At 36.4% G+C, this 27,662-nt stretch overlaps 4 protein-coding genes across 7 annotated transcripts; 1 reads left to right on the top strand and 3 right to left on the bottom strand.

Moving 5' to 3' along the window:
• Positions 1 to 3,480: 3,480 nt before the first annotated feature.
• Positions 3,481 to 4,890, top strand: LOC121745615 (uncharacterized protein At4g22758-like). Its single transcript, XM_042139589.1, has 2 exons — positions 3,481 to 4,242; positions 4,437 to 4,890. Exons 1-2 carry the CDS (start codon positions 3,849 to 3,851, stop codon positions 4,607 to 4,609), a joined length of 567 nt encoding a protein of 188 aa, XP_041995523.1. The 5' UTR covers positions 3,481 to 3,848; the 3' UTR covers positions 4,610 to 4,890.
• Positions 4,891 to 8,449: 3,559 nt separating this feature from the next.
• On the bottom strand, positions 8,450 to 11,582 carry LOC121745297 (splicing factor U2af small subunit B-like). Of its 3 annotated transcripts, none has more exons than XM_042139144.1 (6): positions 11,179 to 11,582; positions 10,512 to 10,598; positions 10,346 to 10,427; positions 10,072 to 10,198; positions 9,557 to 9,994; positions 8,450 to 9,437 (listed from the first exon to the last, which is right to left on the bottom strand). In XM_042139144.1, the coding sequence occupies exons 1-5, from the start codon at positions 11,413 to 11,415 to the stop codon at positions 9,589 to 9,591; spliced, it is 939 nt and encodes a 312-aa protein (XP_041995078.1). In that variant the 5' UTR covers positions 11,416 to 11,582; the 3' UTR covers positions 8,450 to 9,437; positions 9,557 to 9,588. The 3 variants fall into 3 exon arrangements, with proteins under 3 accessions (XP_041995078.1, XP_041995077.1, XP_041995076.1); XM_042139143.1 differs by having other exon boundaries at positions 8,450 to 8,736; XM_042139142.1 differs by having other exon boundaries at positions 8,450 to 9,994.
• Positions 11,583 to 16,310: 4,728 nt separating this feature from the next.
• LOC121743540 (glucomannan 4-beta-mannosyltransferase 2-like) lies at positions 16,311 to 20,365 on the bottom strand. The gene is made up of 7 exons (XM_042136868.1): positions 19,852 to 20,365; positions 19,678 to 19,776; positions 18,866 to 19,118; positions 17,661 to 17,771; positions 17,443 to 17,579; positions 17,246 to 17,359; positions 16,311 to 17,167 (listed from the first exon to the last, which is right to left on the bottom strand). The coding sequence occupies exons 1-7, from the start codon at positions 20,167 to 20,169 to the stop codon at positions 16,604 to 16,606; spliced, it is 1,596 nt and encodes a 531-aa protein (XP_041992802.1). The 5' UTR covers positions 20,170 to 20,365; the 3' UTR covers positions 16,311 to 16,603.
• A 4,054-nt stretch (positions 20,366 to 24,419) lies between these two features.
• Positions 24,420 to 27,094, bottom strand: LOC121742915 (glucomannan 4-beta-mannosyltransferase 2-like). 2 transcript variants are annotated; one of them, XM_042136046.1, is made up of 9 exons: positions 26,481 to 27,094; positions 26,302 to 26,400; positions 25,919 to 26,171; positions 25,715 to 25,825; positions 25,500 to 25,636; positions 25,312 to 25,425; positions 25,030 to 25,232; positions 24,747 to 24,959; positions 24,420 to 24,660 (listed from the first exon to the last, which is right to left on the bottom strand). In XM_042136046.1, exons 1-9 carry the CDS (start codon positions 26,796 to 26,798, stop codon positions 24,501 to 24,503), a joined length of 1,608 nt encoding a protein of 535 aa, XP_041991980.1. In that variant the 5' UTR covers positions 26,799 to 27,094; the 3' UTR covers positions 24,420 to 24,500. The 2 variants fall into 2 exon arrangements, 1 of the variants encoding a protein (XP_041991980.1); XR_006038163.1 differs by having other exon boundaries at positions 24,521 to 24,660; positions 24,747 to 24,945.
• Between the last annotated feature and the right edge of the window lie 568 nt (positions 27,095 to 27,662).

The raw sequence follows: 27,662 nt of genomic DNA, 5'->3' as shown, positions 1-27,662 counted from the left end.
ACAAAAGTCAAGTTTAATGAAATTATAATTTAAAATGGCAGTTTTATAAATAACTCCAAAACTCCCCAATTAAGAAATCTTTAAAATAATAAGCAATTCAAATAAGAATAAAAAATCACTTATGACAAATTATTGATGAATGAAAAATTAAAATAAAAATGTAACATGATTTTAATTAGAGAATTATTGATTGATTGGCAATTAATGAGATCAATGAATCTCAAATTGCCAAATTCATTTTTTATTTATGAGATTGATGAGATTAATGGTCATTTAGAAAAATGAGACCAATTAACGGTTAAATTGTTAATTGATTGACAATTACTGAGATTAATGGGTATAAATTGGCAATTCATTCTTAATTTATGGGATTGGTAAATTAATGAGCCATTTAATAGTCTAAACTATTCAATAAACTAATTAAACCAACAAAATGTACACCAAGAATTTAAAATTCATAAAGTTAAAAACAATTTGCCGTAATAGTCCGCCTCATTTTATATCTCTCCCAAACCTCCACCTCTATTTTTATCTCTCTCCCAACTCCTGATTCCGTCTATCACTTTGTTCTGCAGTGATCACACCGCCGTTGAAGAGCTCCTCCGACAGCAAATGTAAAATCGAGATCATCATCTCCAGCATTCACAACTAATTTAGGCGTACCCGACTTTTCCTCCCATTTAAATGGCACCACCGCATGTGTTGGTCAGAGGAATTTTGATTGAAAGAATTATTTTGTGAAGAGTATTTATAGATATTTTACTTTGTGGAGTACATACCAAGAGTCTTTTTGAGTAATGACTAATCTTGTAGATTACATGTAGAGCCAGGTCTTGAGGAGGGAGTAGCTTTTTAATCCCAAATAAAATTGTAGTAGTATTAATAATTCTGTTGGAATTTTATTAAAAGTTTTAATTAGAATTTAGTTAAGAGTAAAGGTCAAAATTGATCTTGAACATATCGTCATTTTACAATTTTGGTCATAGATATTATGTTTTGAATTTTTGCATCCCAAACATTTTTATGAGGCGGACGGCATCGTCGGAGAAACCTGCCGCGAGGTGGTGGTCGGAGGGGGCGAGGCGGCGGCAGCTTAAATATTATTTAGGGTATTAGTTTATTTTGTTTTAATATATTACTTTTTATTTTAGAATAATAAAAAATATAATTAAAATGCTTAATTGGGTCAAAATTGCAGTTAAAGACGTTGACCGTTACAATTTAACGAAACTGTTAGTTTTAGACCGATTGTGATCCGAATTGAAATGTTTGGTATGCAAAAATTCGAAACATAATATCTAGGACTAAAATCTCGTAAAATGTCAATTTTGATTTTTACTCTTAAGTTAAAATGGATTGCAGAATATATATGCATTATTAAACACAACTCCAACTTCACTCCACTATTCCACGTGTCTTGTCTTTAATAAATTAATTATAATAGCATATGTCGGATACAGCAGAATATGCATTTTGTGTCGTTTTGTAGCCCAATTCTAACTGGGAAATATTCATCTTAGGCCATCATTATTTGCCTGACCAATTTTGATGTTCATAATTTATTTTTTGTAGCAAACGTTTTTCACTCTTATCTTATTTTATGTCCGCACAAGTTTAGTTGTTGTCTAGTTGTCTCGAACGTAATGGTTGTGGACCATTGTGTCCCACCTGCGAATCTCAACTTGCCCGACAACATTGAATGCCTAACTTCCTCAAATTTAAGGGAGAGCTAATTATTGATACCCACTATTTCATAAATACAAAAATTTTAGAATAGTCAATTTGTAACGCTACACATGGTTTATCCAGGCTTTATATCTAGCTACAACAAAGAGCTAATACAATTTTAAAATGGGAGAATGAAATTACATACTCCGCATTTGTAGTATTTAAGAACAATTTGTGCGGACAAAGTTATATTTTATATTTATAAATTAAATATAAAAAAATTCAACATAAATTATAATCAATAAGTAATACTACCATAGGAGTATTTAAGTTGGCGAAATAATAGTAAAAATTAATTAAAATTAAACAATTTCTGGCATCTGGATTTGCTTTCAGCTAATTTGCGACATTTCAGCACCACCGATTAATATTTTGGACACACTACATGTGCACTGATTATTAATAGCACATTAAACCTTTTCAAAAAAAAGAAAAGGAAAAGGGGCAAATGCTCAAAATTCCTTTCCTGCGTTGACTGGATAGTAGTATCCAAATAGTAATAGTAATATTTCTAGCCGCCATTGACGCTTGTGATTTTGCATTTTACTATGATTCATATTTCAAAATTATTATATTTTGAATACTCCTATATTGGATGTATCCAAGACCAAAGTCCACAAAAGGTCAGCTTTGATCAAATTATTTATAAAAAGTTTGAGCGTTTAATCTTGTAATAAACCCAATCGCTTCGGCGCTTTAATTTTGAGTAAAAATACTACTACTATTCAAGCAATTAGTAAAAGTTAATTTGGACTAATATTTTGAAACTATTTTTAATATTAGTCTATAAATTAATGTTTTATGGAGTATATCGTAGTGTTGTTTAGTTTCATGATTAATTAATTTCCTGTTAATTAACAGATACTCTCTCCGTCCCGCATTACTCGCACTTATTTCCTTTTTGGGCGTCCCAAGTTACTTGCACTCTTTCCATTTTTAGTAAAAAATTTTATCTACAGCCGTCATTTTTGACTTTCCTATACACTCATTCCTTAATCTCCGAGCCGAAAAGGAAATGAGCGAGTAGCCCGGGACGGAGGGAGTACTATTTAGGTAGAATAAAACATCATACATGGGTCCCACTTGTGGCTCTCTCGCCACGTGTCAATGGCGGCCGAGAATAGCCCACCTAAAAGTTTGTGGCAATATTTATAAATCAACCCACAATCAAACGATTATTATTGGTCACATTCATCTCCTCCTACATTTCCAATTTCTCTAATTATGGATATAGGCCATGTTCAATCAATTTCAAAATTATTCTTTCATATAATTGCAAGAAAATGTTTAATGCAGCTACTACTCCTATTTTTTTTTATCAAGGGTGCAATTCTTTTTTTATGACGTGTTTTACGTAATATTATTTGAATTCTTAATATTTCCAACTATCAATACCAAAAAATCACTCTCTATAGTCTGAGTATATCATGCTTCGACATACTATCAATTAATTTATTTTTATTCAAATATAACTAATACTAGTACTTGTTGTAGCGGTCATTAGAAACAATCGATCTATCCTAGTTTGTAGCCCAAAATTTCTTGTTAAATATGCTAGTCATAAGGCCATCTAGTGGCTTATAGATGAGTTAGATCTTCAATTAATTTTCCTTTTGTCGCATATATGGAACTAAGCTCTCACTCTTATAGTCTACATAGACACTTCTCCACTTGCCATAATACCCTTACCAATAATATTATCATCTTTTCATAAAAAATAAAAATAAAAACTCAACGAATTTATGTGGTGTTTGTTTAATCTAAGAATCTAAGACTATCACTCAACAATACCGATTATACATTAATATAAAAAAAACGTGGGATCTGAATAACTTAGTAATAGTGATGACATAATCCTATAAACTATTATCATTATTGATCAATTCAAGAATACGACAGATGTTGGAACAGTCTTCACATCCCAATAATGCAACGAAATATCCATTGAGCTTCACATTCCTTGATCCCCTATTTAAAATCCCCTCGATTATCCCCGTTTCTTTAATACTCCCCTCACCTATAACTCTATATTTTTCCCCTCCGCCGTGGAATTCTGGTTAGCCGCCATAGGTAATCAAGCCGCCGCAAAATACTACTAAACGCTTAAATATAGTATTATAATGCCGTCGCCGAAGAGTCACCGGAAGGGAGGCCATGAGAAGAACAAGAAGGGGCGCTTGTCGGAGAAGGCGTCGTCATTTCACGGGAGGGACGCCGGAGGTATGGCCGACATGCTTCCGAGGCCGAGGACGGTGCCGGACTTGCTGGCCGGCAGAAGAGGCGGCGGGAGTCCGGCTGCTCCGCCGCCGCCGGCGAAGCTGACGAAGTTGCTGGTGAACGTGACGATACAGAGGAGCCCTGGCCCGGTCCACGTCTTGGTGGCGCCGGTGGCCACCGTGCAGGACCTGATCACGGCGGCGCTCCGCCAGTATGTCAGTGAGGCGCGGCGGCCGGTGCTTCCGTCCACCGCCTGCTCCGCCTTCGATCTCCATTACTCTCAGTTCAGTTTAGAAAGTAAGGCCCCATTACTGATCTCCATTACTCTCAGTTCAGTTTAGAAAGTAATGCCCCATTACTGAAATTATATATTGCTTACACAATTTTTTAATTAGCCGATGTGGGATGGTTTGAACCACAATAGAGCTTGTGCTTCTCATCCAATTTTCTTTCACAGATAATTAATTTGTTTGGATGAAAATGATAAACAGGTTTGGATAGGGAGGTGAAGATAGTGGAGTTGGGTTCAAGAAACTTCTTTCTCTGTCCGAGGCAGATTGCGGCGGAAAGCGGCGGCGGCGCATCAAGCTGCTCAAAGGAAGCTGAGGAAAGCAACACAAGGAAAGGGTTGCCGTGGCTTAAATTCATGGATTTTTTACTGTAATTCAAGGCTGCTTGATTACAGCCACGATTACTTTTGCGGCTAATTTTTTTAAAATGTGGAGAGTATTTGGTTTGCAAAAGGTGTAAATATTGTGAAATCATAGAATATGCGTTTTTAGGTATCTATAGAGTTTAGTTTTAGCAATGTAAGATTCAAGGATGGCTCTTTCTGTTTTACAGATTATGTTTTAGTTGTCCAAAAAAGCAGAAAGTGTATCTGTTGTAGTAGTAGTAATATGTTCAAGTTTGATTTTAAATTATTTTACATCATGTCTTGTGGTATGTCTTTGGATTTTGGATTGGATTCAGAAGAAACGAATTAGTAGTCATCCAAGATTGAAGTTTGCTTTTTTATCAAAATAATGAATTATGTAAACACCAAATTTTGGGAGTATAGTACTACAGTATGTGTTTACAAGCAATTAAATTTATTTACTACATCAAGAGATGAATTTTTAAATTATTAAATTATTCAGTAATAATATATTCCAAATTTAAAATAAAAATTACTAATACACCTTAAAATATTTAAAATTAGACTAAGTCCTGAGGAATAGTATAAAATTTGAGATTGTTTACCAATTCGTGTGTTGATAACATAAAATATAGTACTACCATGTTCCATGTATCTACATTGATTCCATCATCATCTAAAATTCACTGTGGAATGAATGCACTATTTGTTCTACCATCACAGTTCCTAACAGAATCCATACCATCAATCACACATTCACACGTAAGAATGTATCTATATTTTTTATTCACATATAAAAATGCATAATTGAGTTTTAATTATAAATTATTAACATGTATATACCGATGATGATGGAGACTTTATACCTGCAACTTTTAATTCGAGAAACTTGTTTTACATATCACGAAGGGGCACATTTTTTTATGGGAAATGACCCAATAATTTGGTCCAGAGACTAGTCTAGAATTTTCATGTTCACGCATCACAGAACTATTATTGGTGTAATTCAGAAGGTCAGATATGTGGGCACCAATTTAATTAGTTTTTTGTTGAATAATTTTTTTAGTACTAGTATCATTTAATTGGAAGAAGTCAATGATATGATAAATATAAAATTTGTAAAATGCAGTGAACCTCGCTCGAAACAAGCACATAGAGACTTAGGGCCTGTTCAAGTTGGCCGACATGAAATATGCTCAATTATATCTGATCCGGTTTTGATACTGTGCAATCACGTTTTTAAGCCTTGACTTCAATGTGTTCAAGATGCTTGGGTGCTTCCGGAAATAGGGGTTCTAAATTTGGGCAATCAATTTTTTTTAGTTCCCAATATATGCATTACCTACTCTGCCCTTTCCATTTGACTTTGCCCGCCACCCAAATTACTTTGGCGGCAAGCTCTACACTTGCAAGCCTTATTTGGTGAAAGTAAGGAGACGAGCTTCGTCAGACCCAGGAAGCCAAACAGCAAGATGCAGGCTGGTCACCCGCACGGGCAAGGTATGTACGATGCTCTCCAATGTTTTGCCCCACAACGCGTGGTGTTCATACATAATTTTCCGATTCAATTGGTTGACGGTGTGGGTAAATTGACGCAGAGGAGTTATATTTGTTGGAGTTCTGTACTAACATTGCCGATTTGTAACTGTGGTTACGTTATTGTGTGAATTGATAATTACATATGTGCTTCTACTTAAGGTACGTCTCTCTTATCTGGTACACCGAATGTATGTATCCCCAACTCCGGAAAACGTCCATGGGGTGGTAGCCCTAGCAGCAGGGCCGATTGCGACGGTATGTAAACCCATCTGCTTCAGTTAACGACATATAGTTTTGACGGTGCGTTTATGCTTCAACTTTACGCACAGGAAGAATCCACTGGCCGATTAGTATAAGCAAATTGCCATGAAAATCAACAAGCGAATACCTGGGGTTAATAGGGGAATTGTCGGAGCTGGAAAACTTCACCACGCCACCTCCAAAGCACCGACGATATATGAGACCGTGTAGTGAAGATCTAGGGTTGCATATGATTTTTGTACACGGGGGGAGAAGGGCATCACGCCTGTGTTTGTTTGAAACATTTCATGGGCAAAGGAGTCAATTACACTCATAACTTGATCCGAATTTCGAGACCGGAAATGATTTACCATCTCCTGCTTCTGAAATGGTTTCAAAAGATAACAGCACTGAACAATGTCGGCCCGATAAATAGCACCGGGCTTTAGTAGGCTTCAACAAGAACCTTGAACACCCCCAAAGTCCATTAATTAGCCCAATATCTGGGCATTTCAGGGAACATGAACAGGCCCTTACAGTACTCATAGTTTAAGATTTCAATATAAAATTTGTTTTCGCTCTCCATTACTCTATAAACAATTCATTATTTACTAATATATCTGCAACATTTATGTCAAAGAATTCTCTCTTATACGTCATTCCGTTTATAGGCTATATGTTTCCGAGAGGATCTCCTACTCCTACTCCTACTCCTACTCCACCTCCACCTCCACCTACTCACAACAAAAAAAATAATATTATAATTATGACCAATTTTAATAAGTGATGGTGGTTTATTTTATTTTATTATGAGTGTGGAGTATGAGATCCGTTCCGGTATGTTTCTTCTAGTCGACTTACTCGTTTTTTGTCAGTCGACTAAAATAACAAATCATATCATGGTTAAATATTCTCTCTATTTTCTTTTATTTATTCTCGTTTAGCACCCCTATTTACAAAAAAACAATATGCAATTATCTACACATTATCATAAAATGTAACAAAGTGAGATTTAATAACAAGAGGGAACATCTTTTTAGGTCCACGAACTTTGCCAAAGTATCATTTTAGGTTCGTGAACTTTGAAAATATCATTTTAGGTCTGTCAACTACAAGTTAATATCATTTGCGGTATTTTAAACTTTTTCTGGACGAAAATGCTCTTAAGGCCTTCAAAGGGCAATTTGGAATATTCTTTCGCCACTCATCTTGTGTCAAAGACCTAGAGTCCAACAATTTCTTTTACTACTATTTAATTTAATTACCATCCAAATTGAATTTAAATATAATTACAATTTGACGTAAAAAATATGTCAATTTTTCAATTATTAGATGACCAATTATTTAAGGATAGTGTATCGAGACTTGATACTTTATTTTATTTTTTCAATCTAAACTGCAGTTTAAGAACTTACTGTAGGTGATTTGTGAATTATATTTAGTTTATTTGTTTTGAAATTAGATAGCTATTTATTTGGATTGTCATTCAGAGTATTATTTATATGAATTTCAGTATGGAGAACAATTAACATCCAAATTGAATTTAAATATAAAAATTTGTCGTTAAAAATTGTTGGACTCTAGGTCTCTTATGCAAGATGAGTGGCGAAAGAATTGTCCAAATTGACCTTTGAATGTCTTAAGGGCATTTTCATCCGGAAAAAAGTTTAAAATACCTCAAATGATATTAACTTGTAGTTGACGGACCTAAAATGATATTTTCAAAGTTCACGGACCTAAAATGATACTTTGGCAAAGTTCGTAAACCTAAAAAGATGTTCCCTCTAATAACAAAACACACCAAAGTGAGCACTTTTTTACCACTGTACTTTCTTGAGTATTATTTTCATATAACAATCAGATTAAAAATTGTAATTCAAAAATGAGAATATTTTATCAATCAAACAATGTACTACTATCTTCTACATAGCCGACTACGTGATTAGTAAACATGGTGGTCAATAATACCCATTTTACATGTGAAAAATAAGTTTCAGCCATTTCATGAAAGGAATGGAAATTTGCAGTGAAACAATGATTAGTCAATCAAACCTTTAAAAAATGACTGAAACAGGAATGATCAATCACTAGAGCATAATAATCAGGTTGTAAATTCCTTGTACTGTCATAGAAAAACATTCATAGGCTGTCAGTTATAATTCTGGGAAGCATTACATAAATGTGAAAAGAAAGAGGAAGTTTAGATTTAAAATTAAAACATTGGTCCTCTACCAAAATGGATCAAACCAGCAGCATCCCTATAAAGAGGAAAAATGAAGCTTAATAATTGTTGAATCTACAACTCGACCTCCACGGGCTTCTCGATCCAACATCACCCTGCAATCACAACTCTTCCCTCACTGCAACCAAAATACCTGTACAATTTGCATGGTAACCTATAATTAAAATCTGTGCTCAATATCTTTCTAAGCAGGGTACCTGGACCTGCAAAACTAGTAAATCAGTGTGAGATCTGCAACTACATATACTTTAGAAATAAATTGGAACAATATGCGAAAACTCACTAGCCTTGTTGTTTTGTGGCTACAGGATACCTGACTGCACACACAAACACAATGTTTTTTTTACAGGGAACAACCAAGACGGACAAAGGCCAAATTAGCAAGGTAGCTAGTAGGAAGTCATGAGAGGCAACTTTAAAAAATCAAGAACCTTCCAATTGAAAATATCAACAAGCACACTAACCACTAAACTATGTCTATGTCTATGCAAATTGCAAAGCATTTTATCCAAAAAAACAAAGGTAATGAAAAGTAGAGCATAATTTTTTTGGAGAAATACAAGACATCGATGTTGTGTGCACACGACACCTTGAGAATAGCTAGGGGATTATAACATCAATTTAGGAAAATTATCAGACCTAGCACAGAACAATAGGTTTAGGGCTGAAGACTACATATACGGGGAAATCAAACTCAAGCAATACTTCAGCTAAAAAACAGAAAAAGCAAAGAAAAGCATGATGGACATAATGAAGAAAATGGTACTAAGAAACATAACGTGAGCAAAATATTTATCATGTTGCATATGACAGAATTGAAAACCTGCACACCACCTGCAAAGTGGAAAATGTGCAGTAAGCTACTCCATATTTTAAGACAGGTCATTCATAATGATAACTATTGCCAGTGAACAAATCCAGAATACCGAGGTGGAAAGGGAGTGAGAACAAACCGGTGCTAATATCGTCAATACCCATATCTGTCCTACTGTGTCGGTTCATTGTGTCCTCCGTTGTCTATATTGCCAGAGTGGTCATTTTTAGCCCTACGATCCTCATCACCAGCATTTGCCTTGTTGCCAGAACGTTCTGTTTCTTCCTTCTCCCTATTCCACTGTGCAATTTTAGCACGTCTCTCTTCACTACCTTCCCTAACAGGACTACGATTCCTCCTGCCACCTGGACTTCGGCTTCTACCCCTTCTACTTCTTGGACTTGTGCTCTTGCGCCTCCTGCTTCGACTTTCATGGCGATCGTGGTCATCATACCTTCTGCTGTGACTCCGACTCTCATGTGAGCGGTCATCATAGCTACGGTGCCGATAGGGACTCCTGCTCCTACTACGGCTGTGTCTACTCCTACGCCTCCCAAATAATTGGTGCCTCAACTCCCTAGTGAGAAGTTGTATTAGTTACAATAATGCTCAAACCTGCATAAAAGTTTGCATTAATACAAACACTAAAATCACCTGTTGATCCTTTTCAGATGCATGAAGTTACAGTAGCCACCACGGTTACATGCGTCCTCCTCATACTGCCTACAGGTGGCTTCACGAAAATCAGTCACTGGGGAGAAATCAACAATGATGGGGCGTCCTGCAGAATCACAAAATAACTCAGAAGAATGTTCTACATGTGAAATATAATAGAGGAATTTACTTCACTTGAAAAGAATCCAGCAAATATGAAAGAAAGCTATACCTAAAAGGGCTGGTGTACATAAAATAAGTTAACACTTATTACCTGCATAGAACCGCCCAGTCAGGTTTTGAAGAGCATTAGCAGCATGCTCTTCCTCCCTAAATTGGACATAAACATTGCCAACCTGCAACAAAAACAAATCTAATGTCATATTTGAAAAGCCAGCTCCAAAAGTTACAAAATCCAGTGATGTGTTGGAAAAGCATACCATATGATCAGCTAAATTGTCACAAACATTCAAGCTTTCAATCTCTCCATATTTGTTTAACTCCTCAAATAAATCTTCATAAAAGTCCTGCAACACCAAATTAAAAGGAAATATGGAATACACTTATGGTCAGCAAAACAAAGACATTTATCCATCTCTTTCTTTTTAATCTAAGTACACAACTACCCATAGGATAAATTTATTGATTTATCATATCAACATTCTATTCATTAGAACATCTATTCACAAAATCAATTAACCCCAGTATTGAGAGTATGCAGCCTTAGTACCTTACATATAAGTCATAAGGAAACAAAGTAAGTAATAAATAAGTATCTAACAAGGACACTAAAACCACATAAATAATCAAAAGGTCCAATTATCATGTGTACACTCACAAACATTGAAAAGACAAATATCATCCAGTAATGGCTAAAGATACAATTTCAAGGAAACTAGCAACAAAATCCAAATATTAGTGAATCACTGATTATCATCGCCAATTCAATACGATAAGTACACAATCGCCCAAAAATAAATAATACTCCAGTAAATCAAAGACTATACATTTACAAATTCACAAGCACGCACACAAAAAAAAAGTTAAAGAAAACAAACAGCGTTAAATTTAACAATGAGGGAGAGATAGAAGGGGGTAAAAGGCAACCTCGAAGTGTTCCTGCATTTTTTTGGGGTCGATCGGCTGGCCCTGAGCGTCGACGCCAGGAGTAATCATGTCGGGGCGCTGGTACATGTTGGAAAGAAGGATGGTGGGGCTGATGCTCGGCTTGGTGTGGAGGCGGGAGCAGCGGTCGCCGTGCCTGCACGCGCCGATCTTGAAGTAGAATGGGCAGTTAACTCTGTCCTTCTCTGTACCGAAAATTGACGCCAAGTGCTCCGCCATCGCAAAATTTCAAGCAGAACGAGGAGCCTTATTCAATTGCTTATTGGATTCAGAGATCCTTGCGATTAGGGTTTCAAAATGGGGAATTGAGCTGATTACAGAGTGAAATTTTATATGATGACGAGGAGAGGAGAGGAGAGGAGAGGAGAGAGAACACCGTTAGAGCACACGCCACTTGTTTATCTTTTAATTTTAACAAAAAATAGTTGTATTATGACGTTATTTTTGTGTTGGGCCGAAACATTTATCACTTTTTAATTTGTAGCTATTATTTGCTTTAATTCTAGGGGCCCAAATTTGTTTATTTTATACTCCTACTTAAGGCAGCGGAACTGATGTATGTAGAGATTATAGATGATAAACATAGATGGAGTTTGTTTCCTAGATAAAATCATAAAATAGTACAGCTATCAAGATACAATTTAGAATTGTGAGATTATTTGAATTATAGGGGGTTAACTATGATTAAATAATCCATGATTATCCATCTAGGATTAAGTTGTGGTATTGAATCTCATAAACTAAACACACTATATTTAATCCCGGGATACAATCTTGCAAATCGAACACCCCATTACAGTCTTATTTACTGGTAGTATAACCGTTTCGTGGTTAAAAATGTTACAAATTCCAATAAACTGTTAACTTTTTATTAATGTGATCTTATAATAAATTCAGTAAAATGATCTCTAGGTCCTTGTATTTTTTTATTTCACTCTAGATTCCTAAATCCTATACAATGCTTTCGTTTGAAAGAAAGAACGCTTTGATTCATCAAATGCAATGACATATTGGAGCATCCGCATCGGTGTCTCGATGTGGGCTCGGTCTCGTCCCGGCGAGACGAGACCGCATCGAGACAGTGATGTGGATGCTCCGTCTCGTCGCGTAGCCCGGGGGAAGGGGGTGGCGGGCTGTCTCACCACGCGGCGAGTTCTGGCGCGCGGCGTGACGCCACTCGCCAGCACGCAAGTGGGTATCGTCATGCTGACGCAATAAATATTTTTTTTTAAAACAAAAATCGATTTTCCAAAAAAAAGAAATTAAAAATTAAAAAATTTAACGGTAATATTACCGTTTGAAACGGTAAATATGGTCGACATCATGTATACGTGCATAATCTTGCACAACATGATTGTCGCCGACGAATGACCTGAGGCGGGAAATTGGTTCGACCCTAAAACCCCGGGAAGCTCTTCCCAAGTAGTCCGCCTCGCAGTGGAGTGCATCCTTCTTTGCAAGAGCGGCTGTGTGTTAGGGCTAGGACACGTGATTCTATGGCCCACGCCCAACTCCAGGAGGATCTAATGGAGCACATTTGGGAAAAATTTGGCAACCGTTAGACGATCACCGCATCAATTTACATGATTATGCGGGTTTCAATCAATTGTAATATTAGGATTTCAATTATGTATTTTTTGTACTTTCGGATGTGGTAATTTTCGTGATTTTTAATGATTTTATGAATTATTAGTATTAATTTAATATTTCAATGAGATATTAATTGAATTTGTTGGAAATAAAAATAAAAAATGAAATTGAATGAATAGTTAAGGGATGAGATGGTTAAGAGGTGGATGGATGCAGGTGTGTTGTCTCTTAGTTAAGAGATGGGGTAAAAAGTGCAGTGAGGCCCATGAATAGTTAAGGGATGAGACAATTAAGAGACGGTATTGAGACATGGATGTGGATGACCTTAGTAAAAAATATTACTCCATCCGTTCTTTTGTAGATGCGTTTTTTTTTCAGCACAGAAACTAAGAAATTGTGTTAAAAGTGAGTTAAGTGAAGTAAGATTAAAGTAAGAAAGGAAAAAAGTGGAGAGACAGAGAGAATAAAGTAATAGACTATAAAATAAGAAAAAAAATATATTGTTTTTTTCAATAAAAAAAAGAAAGAAAAAAAATATATTGTTTTTTCAATAAAAAAAAGAAAGAAACGACTGATCCAAAAAAATCACGACGGAGCTACATAGAGATGGAAAGAGTATAAACTTAGTTGCTGTGATATTCATATATTTAGTTTGTGGCTAGAAGCCATTTTGCAATAGTCCTATGAATTTTCATTTCATTTCATTTATAGAAAATTTAAATAACACACAAAATTGGGAAAAAGCTTCATTTCATTTATAGAAATTAATACATTACAATACGAATTAAAAAAATACGCAAACTCAGCAACGGCGGTTACGGGCCCACACTTCTTCAATCATATCGTTCATGAGCTGAACATGGTCTTGTTGGTTGCGCATTGAGAACTGGCTAGCTAGAATCTCATTGAAGCCCGGCGGTAATCCTCTAGTGGGGGGCTCGGTCGCCGTGCTGGACGAGCTAGATGCACCGTCATCATCGTTCCAGTCGGTGATGCTCCCACCCTCATGCTCGACTATCATGTTGTGCATGATTATGCACGCGTACATGACATCGGCGATGACTTTCTTGAACCAGAGACGAGCCGGCCCTTTCACAATTGCCCACCGTGCTTGGAGCACACCAAATGCCCGCTCGACATCCTTCCGCGCCGACTCCTGCTTTAGGGAAAATAAAGTCTTCTTCTCACCAATTGGGCATCTGATCGTCTTAAGAAAAACAGGCCACCGTGGGTATATGCCATCGGCCAAGTAGTACCCTATGTGGTGTTGGCGCATGTTGGCAGTGAACTCGATGGCCGGGCCGTTGCCATTGCATTGCTCGGTGAAGAGGGTGGATGAGTTGAGGACGCTAATGTCGTTGTTCGACCCGGCTACGCCGAAGTAAGCATGCCAGATCCAGAGCCGATGGTCAGCGACGGCTTCGAGGATCATTATCGGGTGGCTGCCCTTGTATCTACTTGTAAATTGGCCTCTCCACGCCGTCGGACAATTCTTCCACTGCCAGTGCATACAGTCGATGCTCCCTAGCATCCCAGGAAAGCCGTGCGCCGTCTCGTTCATCTTCATCAGGCCCTGGCAATCAACGGCAGTCGGCTTGCGCAAATATGTGTCGTCGTAGGCCTCCACAACTCCCCTACAAAATCTCTTCAGGCACTCCCGGCCTGTTGTCTCCCCGACGTGGAGGTACTCGTCGAAAATGTCCGCCGTGGTGCCGTAGGCCAACTGACGGAGTGCAGACGTACACTTTTGCAACGGTGAAAGGTCGGGTCTGCCGATGCCGTCTTCCCGATACGTGAAGTATTCATCACGTGATGACAACGTCCGGACAATGCTGAGAAAAAGGTAACGCTGCATTCTAAACCTACGGCGAAAAAAGTCTCTCCCCACCGTAGTTGATCGGCAAAATAGTCTGCAATCAGAAGCTCGTGAGCTGCAGCGCGGTCGCGTCGGACAGAATTCCGACGTCGAATAGGCCTGTGGATCTGCTCCGCCGCCGCCGCTGCCGCATCGCGCTGCATTTGGGCTAAGCATTCCGCTATGGCCTCTTCAACGGCTGCATCTAAGGCTTCCGAGGTGGACGAGGTCGAACTACCCGACTCCGAGGAGCTAGAACTAGTGGCGTCATCGTCGTTGTTCATTTTGATATTTGAGAGAGGTAGAAATGTGAGAGATGAGCGAAATGAGAGAGGTGAGATGTTCGTACGAATAAGTGAATGAGAAACGAGGTTTAAATAGCCATAAAAAACGTGTGCCATCGTCCGCCGATCCCTCAATGGGTCGCCCGATGGCGCGGACGATGGCCTATCGTCCGCGCCATCGTCCGCCGATCCCACAATGGCGCGGACGATGGCGCAGACGATAGGCCATCGTCCGCGCCATAGGGCGCGCCCTATGGATCGGCCGCGGACGAAGGGGACGGACGATGGCGGGCACCCACAATGGGGGCATCGTCCGCGCCCGAGGACGATGGACGCCATAGGGCGTGCCATCGGGCGCCCCATTGCGGGTGCCCTAATAGGAGTAATTGAAGTGGGACTAAGAATTTGAAAGAAAATTGTAGAGAATATTTGATGGGGGCAAATGCCAGATGATGCATTAAATGAGGACCCTCAACTTAATTAGAAACGTGGTAGGAATTAATATTTAATGGAACATTAGCTTCTTTATTTTATTTTTGTATTTTATAATTATAAAATTTAAATTTAAATACCATGCTACTGTGAATTCCAAAGCTGATCTTTGGTGACTTTGCTCAGAACTCTGATCATTTTACTGGCTAGCAAACACACACATTCGGTACTTTCCTCGTGTGTCATGGTGCCACTTAATTAGCTATTGTTTTCAATAGTAGAATAAAAATAGTAAAATTGAAGGACATACTATATGTTATCTCAATTATACAGCACAGTTGAGGGAGACTCTCATCAACTATTATTTGATAGGAGGGACCTTTTTGTCACACCTTTAAGGTTGATGTTGCTCTACCCTATCGAAAATATGAATCACATTATTTATAAACATACCTACGTGAAAAACAACAGTGTTTATTTTTTCCAAATAAGCTGATGCAATAAACATAATTTTGTTTTCCAAATCTGACATGGGTACCGAGGAAGCATCAATTTATTGGGTTATCTTTTCATAATTAGCTATTCATTTGATTAAATTTTTAAATATGAGCTTATATACCACCAAACTTGTGGTCATATACATAATCAAAACTCAAAATAATAAAAGATTATATTTCTACTAAAAATCCAAAATGCCGACAGAAGAGTAGGCCATCTGTTTACTTCATACACATGGATTGCTCAATTAATACAATTTGGGTACTTTCTTCTCCTCATGAGTTAGCTATACTACTTGTCCTTATTATTGTCCATATAACCATACCATCTATTATAAAATTCAAAGATAAAATAATTTTTTTATTTCATCATATATATTCATTTTCTAATGGAGACGGGTGTGCAAATTCTACCATTTTAATACATAATCAATTGTAAAATATTAGAACAGACTATTGAAGATGGCCAAACAAAATTTATAAGTATATACATCTCTTGTCTTAGCAATACAAAGCAAGAACGGACTATGACTCAGTTCATAAACTGCAATGAAAATCAGACCATTATAACTCTAACAACAAGAGAATTTAAAAAAAAAAGGAAAGTCTAATCAAGACTTGGATATATTTCCGTATAACTAAATGAATGTAGTTTTCCTTTTCCACAACTGCAAATCAAATAAACCAAACAGAGCAATCTTGTGTACATTTCACCCTTCTTTGTGTGGACTACAAATGCAGTAATTTAGCTAAGAAGTCGGGACGATGGTGCCAACGTAACCCAATCCGACAATGGTGAAGGTGAAGACTTGAAGAAACAGGTATATGAAGTAGTTGTTCTTCCCATAGGCAAAATCATAGCATCCACACACGAACAAAAACACCGCGAATCCCAGCTCGTGCACCTGTATCCTGTCTCCCAGCAGCTTCCTCAGAGACTTTTTATTCGAACCACTCTTGTTGCCTTTGATGGTGAGCTTATCCCCGAGCTTCTCAGTCACCACCCACTCGTTCACTCTCTTTGCCTCCAGCAGCCCGATAAATGCTGCTTTGGTGCGGTGGAAGGACATCACGTTCTCAAACAGCACCCAATAGAAGAGCAGATGGAACGACCTTGGCGTTCCAACTGAGTTGAGGGCAGTGATGATGCAAGGAAGGTAAATGGCTCCCCATTTCGGGACATATACTTCAGGCACCAAAATGGAGAGAGGCAGAACCACGCAGTAGAAGAAGAAGGTGAAGAAGTGAGCGATGATCTTCCTCACGAAGAAGAAGCTGTAGATCACGTAGAATTTCTTGTACAACGTTACTTTCTGCAATCCAAAAGTATATTCACAAATTAATTTCACATTGCATATGACAATTAGCAAAGTGATTAATAAGAAATGAACCTTGTTTGTTGCTATTCCCATCATCATTTTCCTAAAGAGATTAGCCGGTCCACACGACCATCTGTGCTGCTGGAAACGGAAGGCTTTGAAAGTACTCGGGAGTTCGCTATACACCTACAAAAACCAAAAACACGCATCAGCTTCGTGTAACACAAATCTTCGAAAAACTGCATTGGACATGATGATTGGAATTAGACCTGGAGATCACCAAGGTAAAGAAATTTCCAGCCTTTGAGACCAGCACGAACAGCAAGATCCATGTCTTCAACCGTTGTTCTGTCGTTCCACCCACCGGCCTCGTTGATTGCTGCAATCCTCCATATTCCACCAGTTCCTATAACATAGTGTTTAATTTTTTTAGCACAAAAGATTAATGTTAAGTGAAATAACAAAAAAAAACATGGGTTGTTCTTACCGTTGAAGCCAAAAAAGGCATGAGTGGCAGAACCTACTTCTTGCTCAACTGTGAAATGATAATCTAATGACATTTCTTGCATTCTTGTCAGCAAGCACTCATTTGAATTCACTGCAAGTAAAATATCCATGATCATTTTATTTATCTTTTATTTCTACAGAAAAATTAGTATATCAAGATCTTCACGTGTATATTCACAATACACGTCGCTATATAGATTAATGTGAAATAATGATAGACAAAACAAATTGTCCAAAGACACCAAAACAACAAAGAAGCATTTGATTAGGACCATCAACCATGTGAGCAGCAAAAAGAGTTGTCACTTTTTCTGACACTCGTGATAACAACATGTTTATGAGTTTAAAATCGATTGCCACGTCCCACAGTCAGAAGCTGGAATTACCACCTGGATTTTTTGTTGACATTTTTTTATACCTAAATTTATAGTAATTGTGATCGTCGGTGGGAAGTTGAGACTGTTGTGCTAGATAATTAGTTGGTTATTATACTACACAGCACATGGATAAAATGACATTCTACCCTTATGAGCAAAGATTTTACTATGTTGATCAAATTTCGGTATTGTTTGTCAGCATACACAGAAAAAGACAAACTTGCCCCGCATATCTAGCACTTCCATGCCGTTACATCCGTGACTTGAGGAACAGAAAGATCAGGACAGCTTCGTCATTTGGTTATTTGATTGCCGAAAGATGATGCGTTGATTAAATCTTGCATTATCTTTCATAACTATTAAAACTTACTCAAATTAATAATTAATAAAATATAAAAGGTGAACTTAATACGGTGGTGGTTTAGTTTTGCTAACTACCCATGTCAAAAAAAGACGATCACCTAAAAGGAGGAAAATAATTGTAATAATCAAGATTTAATGGGTCCTAACTCCTAACACTAGACTAGTAGCATATATTAGTAAAATAAATAATAATTGCAAAACAGTCCCAATCCCTACGTGTCGCCCCGCAAAGCATGCAACAAATCACTCAATTGAGTAAAGAGAAAAAGTGCAAACAAACTGCGTATTTACGTTTACACCCCCACCTCCAAAATTAGCAATACTATAGACTAAATATGAGGACCACCAACACTTTCATATGGAGCGAATATATGAATAAGATTATTAGTATAATATTATGCGACCTAAATTTAGTACAATTTCAAAAAAAAACATTGAGACTTACCGAATCTCCACCGGGCTTGTACAAGTGCAATGTCCGGATTGTGAATGAGAAAAGGGACCGCCCTTCGGAGAAATTCGGGTTCGGGCCGGAAATCAGCGTCGAAAATGACGACGTAGTCGCATTCTTTAACGTAGACGTGTTTCAGTCCTTCCTTAAGCGCTCCGGCCTTGTACCCTCCTCTTGTCTCCCTAATTTGGTATCGAATGTTAACCCCTTTGCTTGCCCACCTTAAGCATTCCCTCTCAATCATGTCCTAACCATCCATATAAATCATTAGTACTCCATCAAATACTAAAAGCCTATCATAATAATGTAATTACAAATAAATGACCCTAATTGCAAAATTAAGTGAATTGAATAATGGTGTCGGTTTTGAATTTTGATTACTAAATGTAGGAAAATTAGATTAATGCATTGGGAATGAAACAACAGCCCAATGATGAAACGACGAGAAATGCCACAAAAAATCATGTGATTACTAAATATGAAGTGAATTTCATCACTTTCATTCTTGGGAATTCCTCATTTTATGGCTTTGACCAAAACAAATATTCCCCCGTCCCACATAATTTGACCCAGTTTTCCATTTCGGGAAGTCCTACATAATTTGACCCATTTCACTTTTACCATTTTTGGTAGTGGACCCCACATTCCACTAACTCATTCTTACTCACATTTAATTATAAAACTAATATATAAAAGTAGGACTCACATTCCACTAACTTTTTCAACTCACTTTTCATTACATTTCTTAAAACCCGTGCCCGGTTAAAGTGTTCCAAATTATGTGGGACGGAGGGAGTAAGTACTACCTTGATTGTAAAGTCGGTGGAGTCGTCGAGAACTTGAATGACAAGCCTATCAGCAGGCCACGACAGATTACAAGCTGCGCCAATTGATATCTTGTAAACCTGCGATTAAATACATTTCATCATATACCAGATAAAAATAGGTAATTCAATTTTGATAGTAAAAAACAAACAAACCTCTTTCTCGTTAAACATGGGGATCTGAACAAGAACCATAGGGAAAGCAGCATTCCCATCTTCCAAATCATCATCTCTCATCGCCTCCCATTTGTATCTCTTCTCAGGCTTCTTCCAAAACAGCTTCACCAAAACGATGACAACGCCCATGTAGAGGCGCTCCATGAACACCATGATTGACATGGCCAGGCATATATACACGCAAATCGTCAGCAAAGGCACAATCAACGGCGCCTTGATGAACTCCCACAGCATCGAAATTTCGCCTCCAATGTCGGGAGAATAGAACGATTCTGATGTGAAGCTATTTGCGGCCATTTTTTAAACAGGGGAATGCTCTGTTTTTTTACAGATCTGCTCCGTTTTAAGAGATCTTGGAGGAGAGAGTGGAATTCAGAGAGCAATGTTTCTAGTTTGTTGTGTGGCCTGAGAATGAATAGGAGAGAGAGAAGGATTGCTGCATTGCAAGGAGAGTGTAGAGAGAGAGAGAGAAGGGGGAGAGGGTGGAGCAAGTTATGGGGGATTTGGTGTTGTGATTGAGGAAAAATGAACATTATTTTATAGTGAAGATGTGGTCTCGTTCACTTGGACTTCGGCTGCTGATAAGTGTGGCCTATTTTTAGTATTCATAATTAGAAAATGACTACCATAATTACACAACAAAATATATTGGGATTGGTGGAATTTGAACTTAATCTGAATCTAATATTGTACAATTACTTTACATTATTGGGCACTTCTATATGTGAGTTACTAAAAAGTAGGGTGAGTAAGGGAGTACTATATGAGTAATAAAAGTATTTTACAAAAGAAATATAAGTGCTACTATGTTAGTATTAAATGAGATAGTCTTAAAATATATATGTATCGTGAATAATGGAAAGAATGGAGTATTATTCCTTTTCTTTATGCAAAATAGTCAAATTGCTATTCATCTTTTATGGGATATTGGTCTTAATAATATAAATTTTTGTATGAATTCTTGTATGTTTCATTAACTTTGAACATGGTATTTAGAATCACAAACTTTAATATTGATATTATTGTTTTATGGTAGATCATTCTGTAAACACAACGGATTCACAAGATATATTTAAGCACATATTTAATATTAAATTTAAATTTAGGGCGTCGAAATTACGTTATTTCATGTATTTTTAGACTAAAGAACGTAGATTTCACGGACAGTCACGTTAGATCAAAATGTGCCGATTCTTTTTATTTAGGTCAAGTTAAAATAATTGTACACTTTGAAAATTTAGAATTTTTAAAACCGATATATCTTCTTTTATTTACTCCAACCTATAAGAATTAATGACAGTTTAGAATAAATTTGACTATTTAGTTTATTTTGTAATAAATCTAATAGAAAAGCATATAGAAATTGAAATTATAAAGCAAATAGAAAAGGATTTTTGACATCACACTATCCACGAGATATTTTAGTTCAAAACGCGATGGTTTTGTTTCCCTTTTCATATTGTTTACATTCTCCTTCTTTCTTATTTTAATTTTTTGCCCTTTTATTCTAGAGGAATATTCGAATAAAATGGATATAAATAGACAGTAAAAATTGTTTGGTTGACCCACCAACCTTCTGGAAAAGGAAAATTACTAAAACTGTCCCCAATAATTTTTGTGATAACAAAGGGCCAACCTGCAAGACCAAACGTCCGGTGATCGGAAAATTATTCCGGCGACGGAGTTTCCCCTAATAGATATTATGCCAATGTAGTATGTTCCCATGATTGTAGAGCGATGATTGTAATTATATAGTACCACATAAGTTAAAAAGTTAGTAGAGTGCTCTTTTAGTATAGTATAAGAATTATTTTATTTTATTATATTTTTTATGAAATGATTGTTAAATTAGGATATATCTTAGTGGGATAGTGATAAAATGCAAACTCATATAGTCATATATTGTACGTACAAACTCTAAACTTTTCAACACAGTGTAAAATTTCAAGATTTTTATGTCAACACAATGTCAACACGATGTCAACCGTTGACATTGTGTTGATATTTTCTGTTGCTATTATTTTATAATCTGTTGACATTTTTAACGGTCCAAATCATAGTTTGGAATTTGTACAATATTTAGACTTTGTATTTAATTACAATCTTATATCTTAGAGTGTTAGTACCTATTAAAGGCCGAGATGAGACCCATGCATGTGTAGGATATATTGAATCAAAAATTTAAAATATGGTGTTACTTAGTAGTAGTCCTACTTATTTTGAAGTGAAATGATGATTCAATATTGTATAGTATTAGAATAGTTAAACGATTTAGTAACTGTATTAAATTATATAATCGTTATCATTCACTTATAAAAAGTTTATGGTAAGTAAGATAAAATCCAATACACAACCATAAATGTGAAATCTGTAGAATAAAAAGCTTGAAATCGTCAAGATTCATGTGATGAGGTACACTTGCACTCAATAAAGCTCTATTTTTAGGAGAAAACAAGCAAGTCTCCAAGCCTAATTTCCAAAACAGTTAGTATTTCTAATATTCTAACAATGGTAAGCGAATATTATTGTTATTCGTTTCTCATTTCTCTTAACAAAATTACTTGTTTTTTTAGATTAACAAATTACTATCAGTCTATTAGAGCATCTTCAAGGGAAATGATAAATGAAAAGCTAAAGAGATATAACTATCATATTTACCTTTTTCATAAAATTTCATGCTCTAATAGAAAATGTATTTGAGGAGGTACTATATCTTCTTTCATTTTGAGAATGTGTCTTTACCTCTTCTTGTATAGAGGTAAAAAATTAATTATTTTGGGTTGTCTTTCTAATTTACCTTCTTTTTTTAAGTCTATTAGTATAATTACCATTTCCCTTTAGAAATAATCTTATCATATCACCTCTAAATTAACAATATTTGTTTATTGTAATGTGTAAAATCATTTGATAAAACGTACTAGTAAATTAGAATGGATGATTTTTACGGATTGATTTATTAACTTTATTCAATTTGATTTTATAGAAATTTATTTATCTGAATTTAGTACGTTCAAATTTGAAAAGGCAATCTTGATATATAATAAATGATGCCATTAACACAATCCCTATTTTCTAGTGTAAACGTTTCGGCAAAGTGCAAACATCCAATTATTTTACTATATTTATTTTGAAAATTTGAAGTTTTGAGGCGATGAATGTGGTACGTGACTTTTACTTCCGTGATTGAGTTGCGATTCTTCAACATCCGCCGTTATAACCTTACTGACATAAAAATTAAATTAGAAATAATTGGGTTTGGATTTTTATAATGAGAATTGGATTTTTGAAAACCCAGAAAGATGAGTAATTATTTTTGAAGTTAGGGTTGATATGGAGAATTACTATAGTTAAATATATTATTCACATCATGCTATAATAAATTCTTCCTTAAATATCGCCGAAATATATATAATACAAGAAATGAATTTTCATATAGTTTGATTGTGTGGAGTATGAACCTAGAATTTCCCAATTTAATTGGTTGATCTCCTAAACTCTATTTTAAATCAATAGCGAGCTTTTCCCCTTTATTTTCTTCCAATATTCTTATTTGGGAAATGATCTTTTGAGTTTTGATCTATGTCATTATTTTTTCATAATGATATTTTATTTTTTTGATTAATATATGTATCCTCATATTATTTTATGTAGAGACAAATTAAATAATGCAAATAAATTGCAAAAATAAAAAAATTTACTCAATATGTTAACCAAAAATACATACTGCTAGTATTTTTCAAACATAATTATATGATAATCATGCACTAAATTTATAGTTGACATGGACTAAATTTATATAATCATGATCCATATTTATAAATATTAACATGGGCTCATTTAAATTTCAAATTGAATTATATGGCAGTCATAAATACTACTCCCTCTGTCCCCTAAAATTTTGTCATAGTTTTCTATTTCCGTCTGTCCCACAAAATTTATCACATTTCACATTTTACCATTTTTTATATTGGATCTCACATTCCACTAACTTATTCTTACTCACGTTTTATTATAAAACTAATATTTTAAATGTATGACTCACATCCTACCAACATTTTCAACTCACTTTCCATTACATTTGTTAAAATCCGTGCTCGATCAAACTGTGACAAAATTTGGGGGCGAATGGAGTAATAGTATATTTAACTTTTATATATTGCTTTGAATTTCTTTTAATAAGATGACAAATCATTGCTCTTTTGTTAATAAATACTACTACTCCTTGCACTTTTTCTTTTTTAGTCCGTCTTATAAGAATATGCACTCTTTTCTTTTTAGTCCGTCATACGAGAATATGCACTTTGTAATTTTAGAACTCTTTTCTTTCTAATGAGATGATACTCATTCTCTACTAATAATACTTTATTTACTTTTTCTCTCTACCTCTTTCTTACTTTACCAATTTTGCATTAAAATCTGTGCCAAATCCAAAGTGCATTTTCTTGTGACAGAGTGAGTATAATCTTGTGAGACAGAGGAAATACAATTTTTAAAAGCTCGTAAGATCCCTCGTATCTTTATAAGCTCATGAGAATGGAGTACTTTTTTTCCCCTAGTCCTAGAAAAATTGAATTCAGATTGAATAGATCAACAAATGGTTCACAGCTGTAGTATTAAAGAATGTGATGCTAACTCGGAATTATTTTGCCAAGGAACCCAAATCCCACAACTGTAAACATGAAGGCTTGAATGAATAGGTATATGAAGTAGTAATCATTTCTAAATAGGAATCCATATATTCCACTCAAGAAAAGAAACATCCCAAATCCCACCTCGCTCAACAAAATTCTGCAAAAAAAAATAGCTGTCTCACTATTCAAACTGCATCATCACATCACATCATATATTAACAGATAACATAAGGAAAAAGTTACCTGCTTCTGATAAGCTGATAGAGTGATCTCTTAGGTGCATTAGCACTTTCTTCACTCTGAATCTTCTTCCTCATTGCACTGTCTCCGAGTTTCTGAGTGACGAGCCACTCATTAGCGCTCTTCGCTCCCAGCAAGCCCGTGAATATGGCTTTGGTGAGGTGGAACGACATCACACACTCGAAAAGCACCCAAACCACAACTAGATGGAGTGACCTGACATATTACCATTTCAACATTTGCAAATACTCTCTAATCTATAAATAATAGAAGTATTAAGGAACACCTTGGAGTCGACAAGGCTACGTTGATGGCAGTGATGATGCACGGCACAAAAACTGCGCCCCCTTTTGGAACATCGACCCCGGATACCAGAATCGTCAACGGAAGCACTATGCAGTAGGAAAAGAATATGCATGTAAGCCCAATTATCTTTCTGACCACAAAGAAGTTGTATATCATATATATCTTCTTCCACACTGAGATTTTCTGCCAACATCAAATCAACTTCTTCATCACACAAATCAAAACAAATTCAATACAGTACTACATTTCTGTCAAAACAAACCTTGCTCCTAGCAATATCCATCGCTGTTTTCCTAAACAAGTTATTCGGGCCACAGAACCAACGATACTGCTGTGAACGAAACGCTTTGAGAGTAGAGGGAAGCTCACTCTTCACCTATTCAAACCACAAAATGTCATTCTACATTAGAGTGTGGGTTAAAACTATAAAATATGTCACTCCATACATACCTCAAGATTTCCTACATATAGAAGTTTCCAGCCTTGCAGGGCAGCTCGAATAGCAAGATCCATGTCTTCTGCAGTGGTTCTGTCATCCCACCCACCAGCCTCTTTCATTGCTGCCACTCTCCATATTCCACCACTTCCTGACCAAATTCTCACATCTCATCACAGTATTCCAATTTTACAGCAAAGTATAGATATTTTTATAGACTTAATGCTACCATTGAATCCGAAGAATTCATGGACAGATGATCCGACTTCTTGCTCAGCTATGAAGTGATAGTCCAGAGACATCTCTTGCAGTCTAGTCAGTAAGCATTCATCTGAATTCACTGTATCCAAAAGTTTCATAGTATATCACAAAATGGTAGTGTCATTATAAAGTTGGTGCAGAAATTGCTGATTGATTAGTGAGGCAATCTTACCAAACCTCCACCGGGCTTGAACGAGAGCAAGATCAGGGTTGTGAAGGAGAAAAGGGACGGCACGTTGGAGAAAGTCAGGGTCGGGCTGAAAATCAGAGTCGAAAATGGCAACGTGCTGATATTCTTTAACATACCCATACTCCAAGCCTTCTTTGAGTGCCCCAGCTTTGAAGCCTTCCCTTGTGTTTCTACTTTGATATCTAATGTTAATGCCCTCACTTGCCCACCTCACACATTCCTTCTCCGCCATTTCCTACAATTTTAACTGATAACTTGAAATAACTATATAACTTGGCACCTTGTCAATTGAAGAAGAGCTTATACTGTTTTGAAACAGAACAAAAGTAGAAAATACAACACAAACTCAGTGAAATCTTGGCTACCTTGACGAGAGTGTCGGTAGAGCCATCAATGACTTGAATAAGCAGCCTATCAGCAGGCCATGTCAGTTTACATGCTGCTCCAATCGAAAGCTTGAAAACCTACAAATCCACCACAGCAATATCATAAAGGATCGACAAACCTTTAGTCTCTCTATCTCTCTACAAATAATGAAACTGACCTCTTTTTCATTGAAGATGGGAATTTGAACAAGAACCATAGGAAAAGCAGCATTTCCAGATTCTGGGTCGGCCCGAATGGGCTCCCATTTGTACCTCTTTTCGGGCTTCTTCTTGCATAGCTTGACGTATGCAACAACAAACCCAATGTAAAGCCACTCCACGAACAGCATCGTCGACATTATCAGGCAAATAAAAAGACCCAATCTCACGACCCGAGCCAAGAATGTAGCTTTGACTGTGCCCCACAACCGCCCCATGCTCTCCGCCGTCGTCGATCCCACCAACCATTCCATCACAAAATCCGTCATCTCTGCCATTGTAAGATACAGAAACAGGGGATGCTCTGTTTTCCCTTGGTTTCTAAGTTGAGAGAGTACAGTTGTTTGTTTCTGTGGTGAGTTCACAATCAATCGGCATGGGATAATTGTTTGAGTTCCATTATTGCATTCTCAAGAAGCTGGGGACACTTACAGGTAGCCAAAATGAAAAGGAATAATAGTGTATGGTTATGGATAATTTATTGAAGAAGATCAACGAGAAAGCATTTACTACAATCGATGTAGGGTTGTTAACTTGTAGCGACAAAATATATTTGGCGTTTTCAGATCATGTGGGAGAGATGGATCATGGAAGAAGCATCAGAGCTACGAATATTCGTTAATCTAAACTTCTTTATAACAACAGCACCAGATTGTGGTCCTCTCTTTTTTAATATCTAGGTTCCTTTAATTTTAAATTTAGATATTGTAATTGAGACTAAACAGTCTAAACACGACCATCAACTTTTTTTTTACCAAATTTAGAAATAGGCCAAGATTGGCACAACAATTGCAGTGGTGGTGAATGGAAATAATTTAACAATGCCAACGTGACAGAAGCAGTTAACAAGTGGGCCATGTTATAGGATATGGCAGTATTTCCAATAATTAAACAAGTACTCCTACTAGCAAAAATATTTTTTAACTGTTAGGACCCAACGAATCTTTATCTTTGCCAAATAAATGGTAAATTTTGTCACATTATTTGAAGCGATTATTCAATTGTGTTCCATTGTTTAACTACACCCTCTGTCCCAACTAAGTTCAGTTACTTTTTTTTCACTCATTTTAAAAAAATCGTAATAAATAGTTAAAGTGGGTATATGGTAAAATATATACCCACTTTAACTATTTATTACGATT

This window comes from Salvia splendens, chromosome 8, assembly GCF_004379255.2.
Source record: "Salvia splendens isolate huo1 chromosome 8, SspV2, whole genome shotgun sequence".
Taxonomy (NCBI): Eukaryota; Viridiplantae; Streptophyta; class Magnoliopsida; order Lamiales; family Lamiaceae; genus Salvia; species Salvia splendens.
This window is presented reverse-complemented; position numbering and strand designations above follow the sequence as displayed.

Excerpts from the sequence above, each read along its gene's own strand:
- LOC121742915 (XM_042136046.1), bottom strand. The coding sequence starts at position 26,798 with ATGGCAGAGATGACGGATTTTGTGATGGAATGGTTGGTGGGATCGACG. Across the intron at positions 25,426-25,499 it reads TATATGTAGGAAATCTTGAG|GTGAAGAGTGAGCTTCCCTC; the intron begins GTATGTATGGAG and ends TGGTTTGAATAG. Across the intron at positions 24,960-25,029 it reads GTAGCCTTGTCGACTCCAAG|GTCACTCCATCTAGTTGTGG; the intron begins GTGTTCCTTAAT and ends GTAATATGTCAG.
- LOC121745297 (XM_042139142.1), bottom strand. The coding sequence starts at position 11,415 with ATGGCGGAGCACTTGGCGTCAATTTTCGGTACAGAGAAGGACAGAGTT. Across the intron at positions 10,599-11,178 it reads AAATGCAGGAACACTTCGAG|GACTTTTATGAAGATTTATT; the intron begins GTTGCCTTTTAC and ends TTGGTGTTGCAG. Across the intron at positions 9,995-10,071 it reads CATCTGAAAAGGATCAACAG|GGAGTTGAGGCACCAATTAT; the intron begins GTGATTTTAGTG and ends ACTTCTCACTAG.
- LOC121745615 (XM_042139589.1), top strand. The coding sequence starts at position 3,849 with ATGCCGTCGCCGAAGAGTCACCGGAAGGGAGGCCATGAGAAGAACAAG. Across the intron at positions 4,243-4,436 it reads CTCTCAGTTCAGTTTAGAAA|GTTTGGATAGGGAGGTGAAG; the intron begins GTAAGGCCCCAT and ends AATGATAAACAG.
- LOC121743540 (XM_042136868.1), bottom strand. The coding sequence starts at position 20,169 with ATGGCCGCAAATAGCTTCACATCAGAATCGTTCTATTCTCCCGACATT. Across the intron at positions 17,360-17,442 it reads TTTACCTTGGTGATCTCCAG|GTGTATAGCGAACTCCCGAG; the intron begins GTCTAATTCCAA and ends TGGTTTTTGTAG. Across the intron at positions 17,168-17,245 it reads TGGGAATAGCAACAAACAAG|AAAGTAACGTTGTACAAGAA; the intron begins GTTCATTTCTTA and ends TTTGGATTGCAG.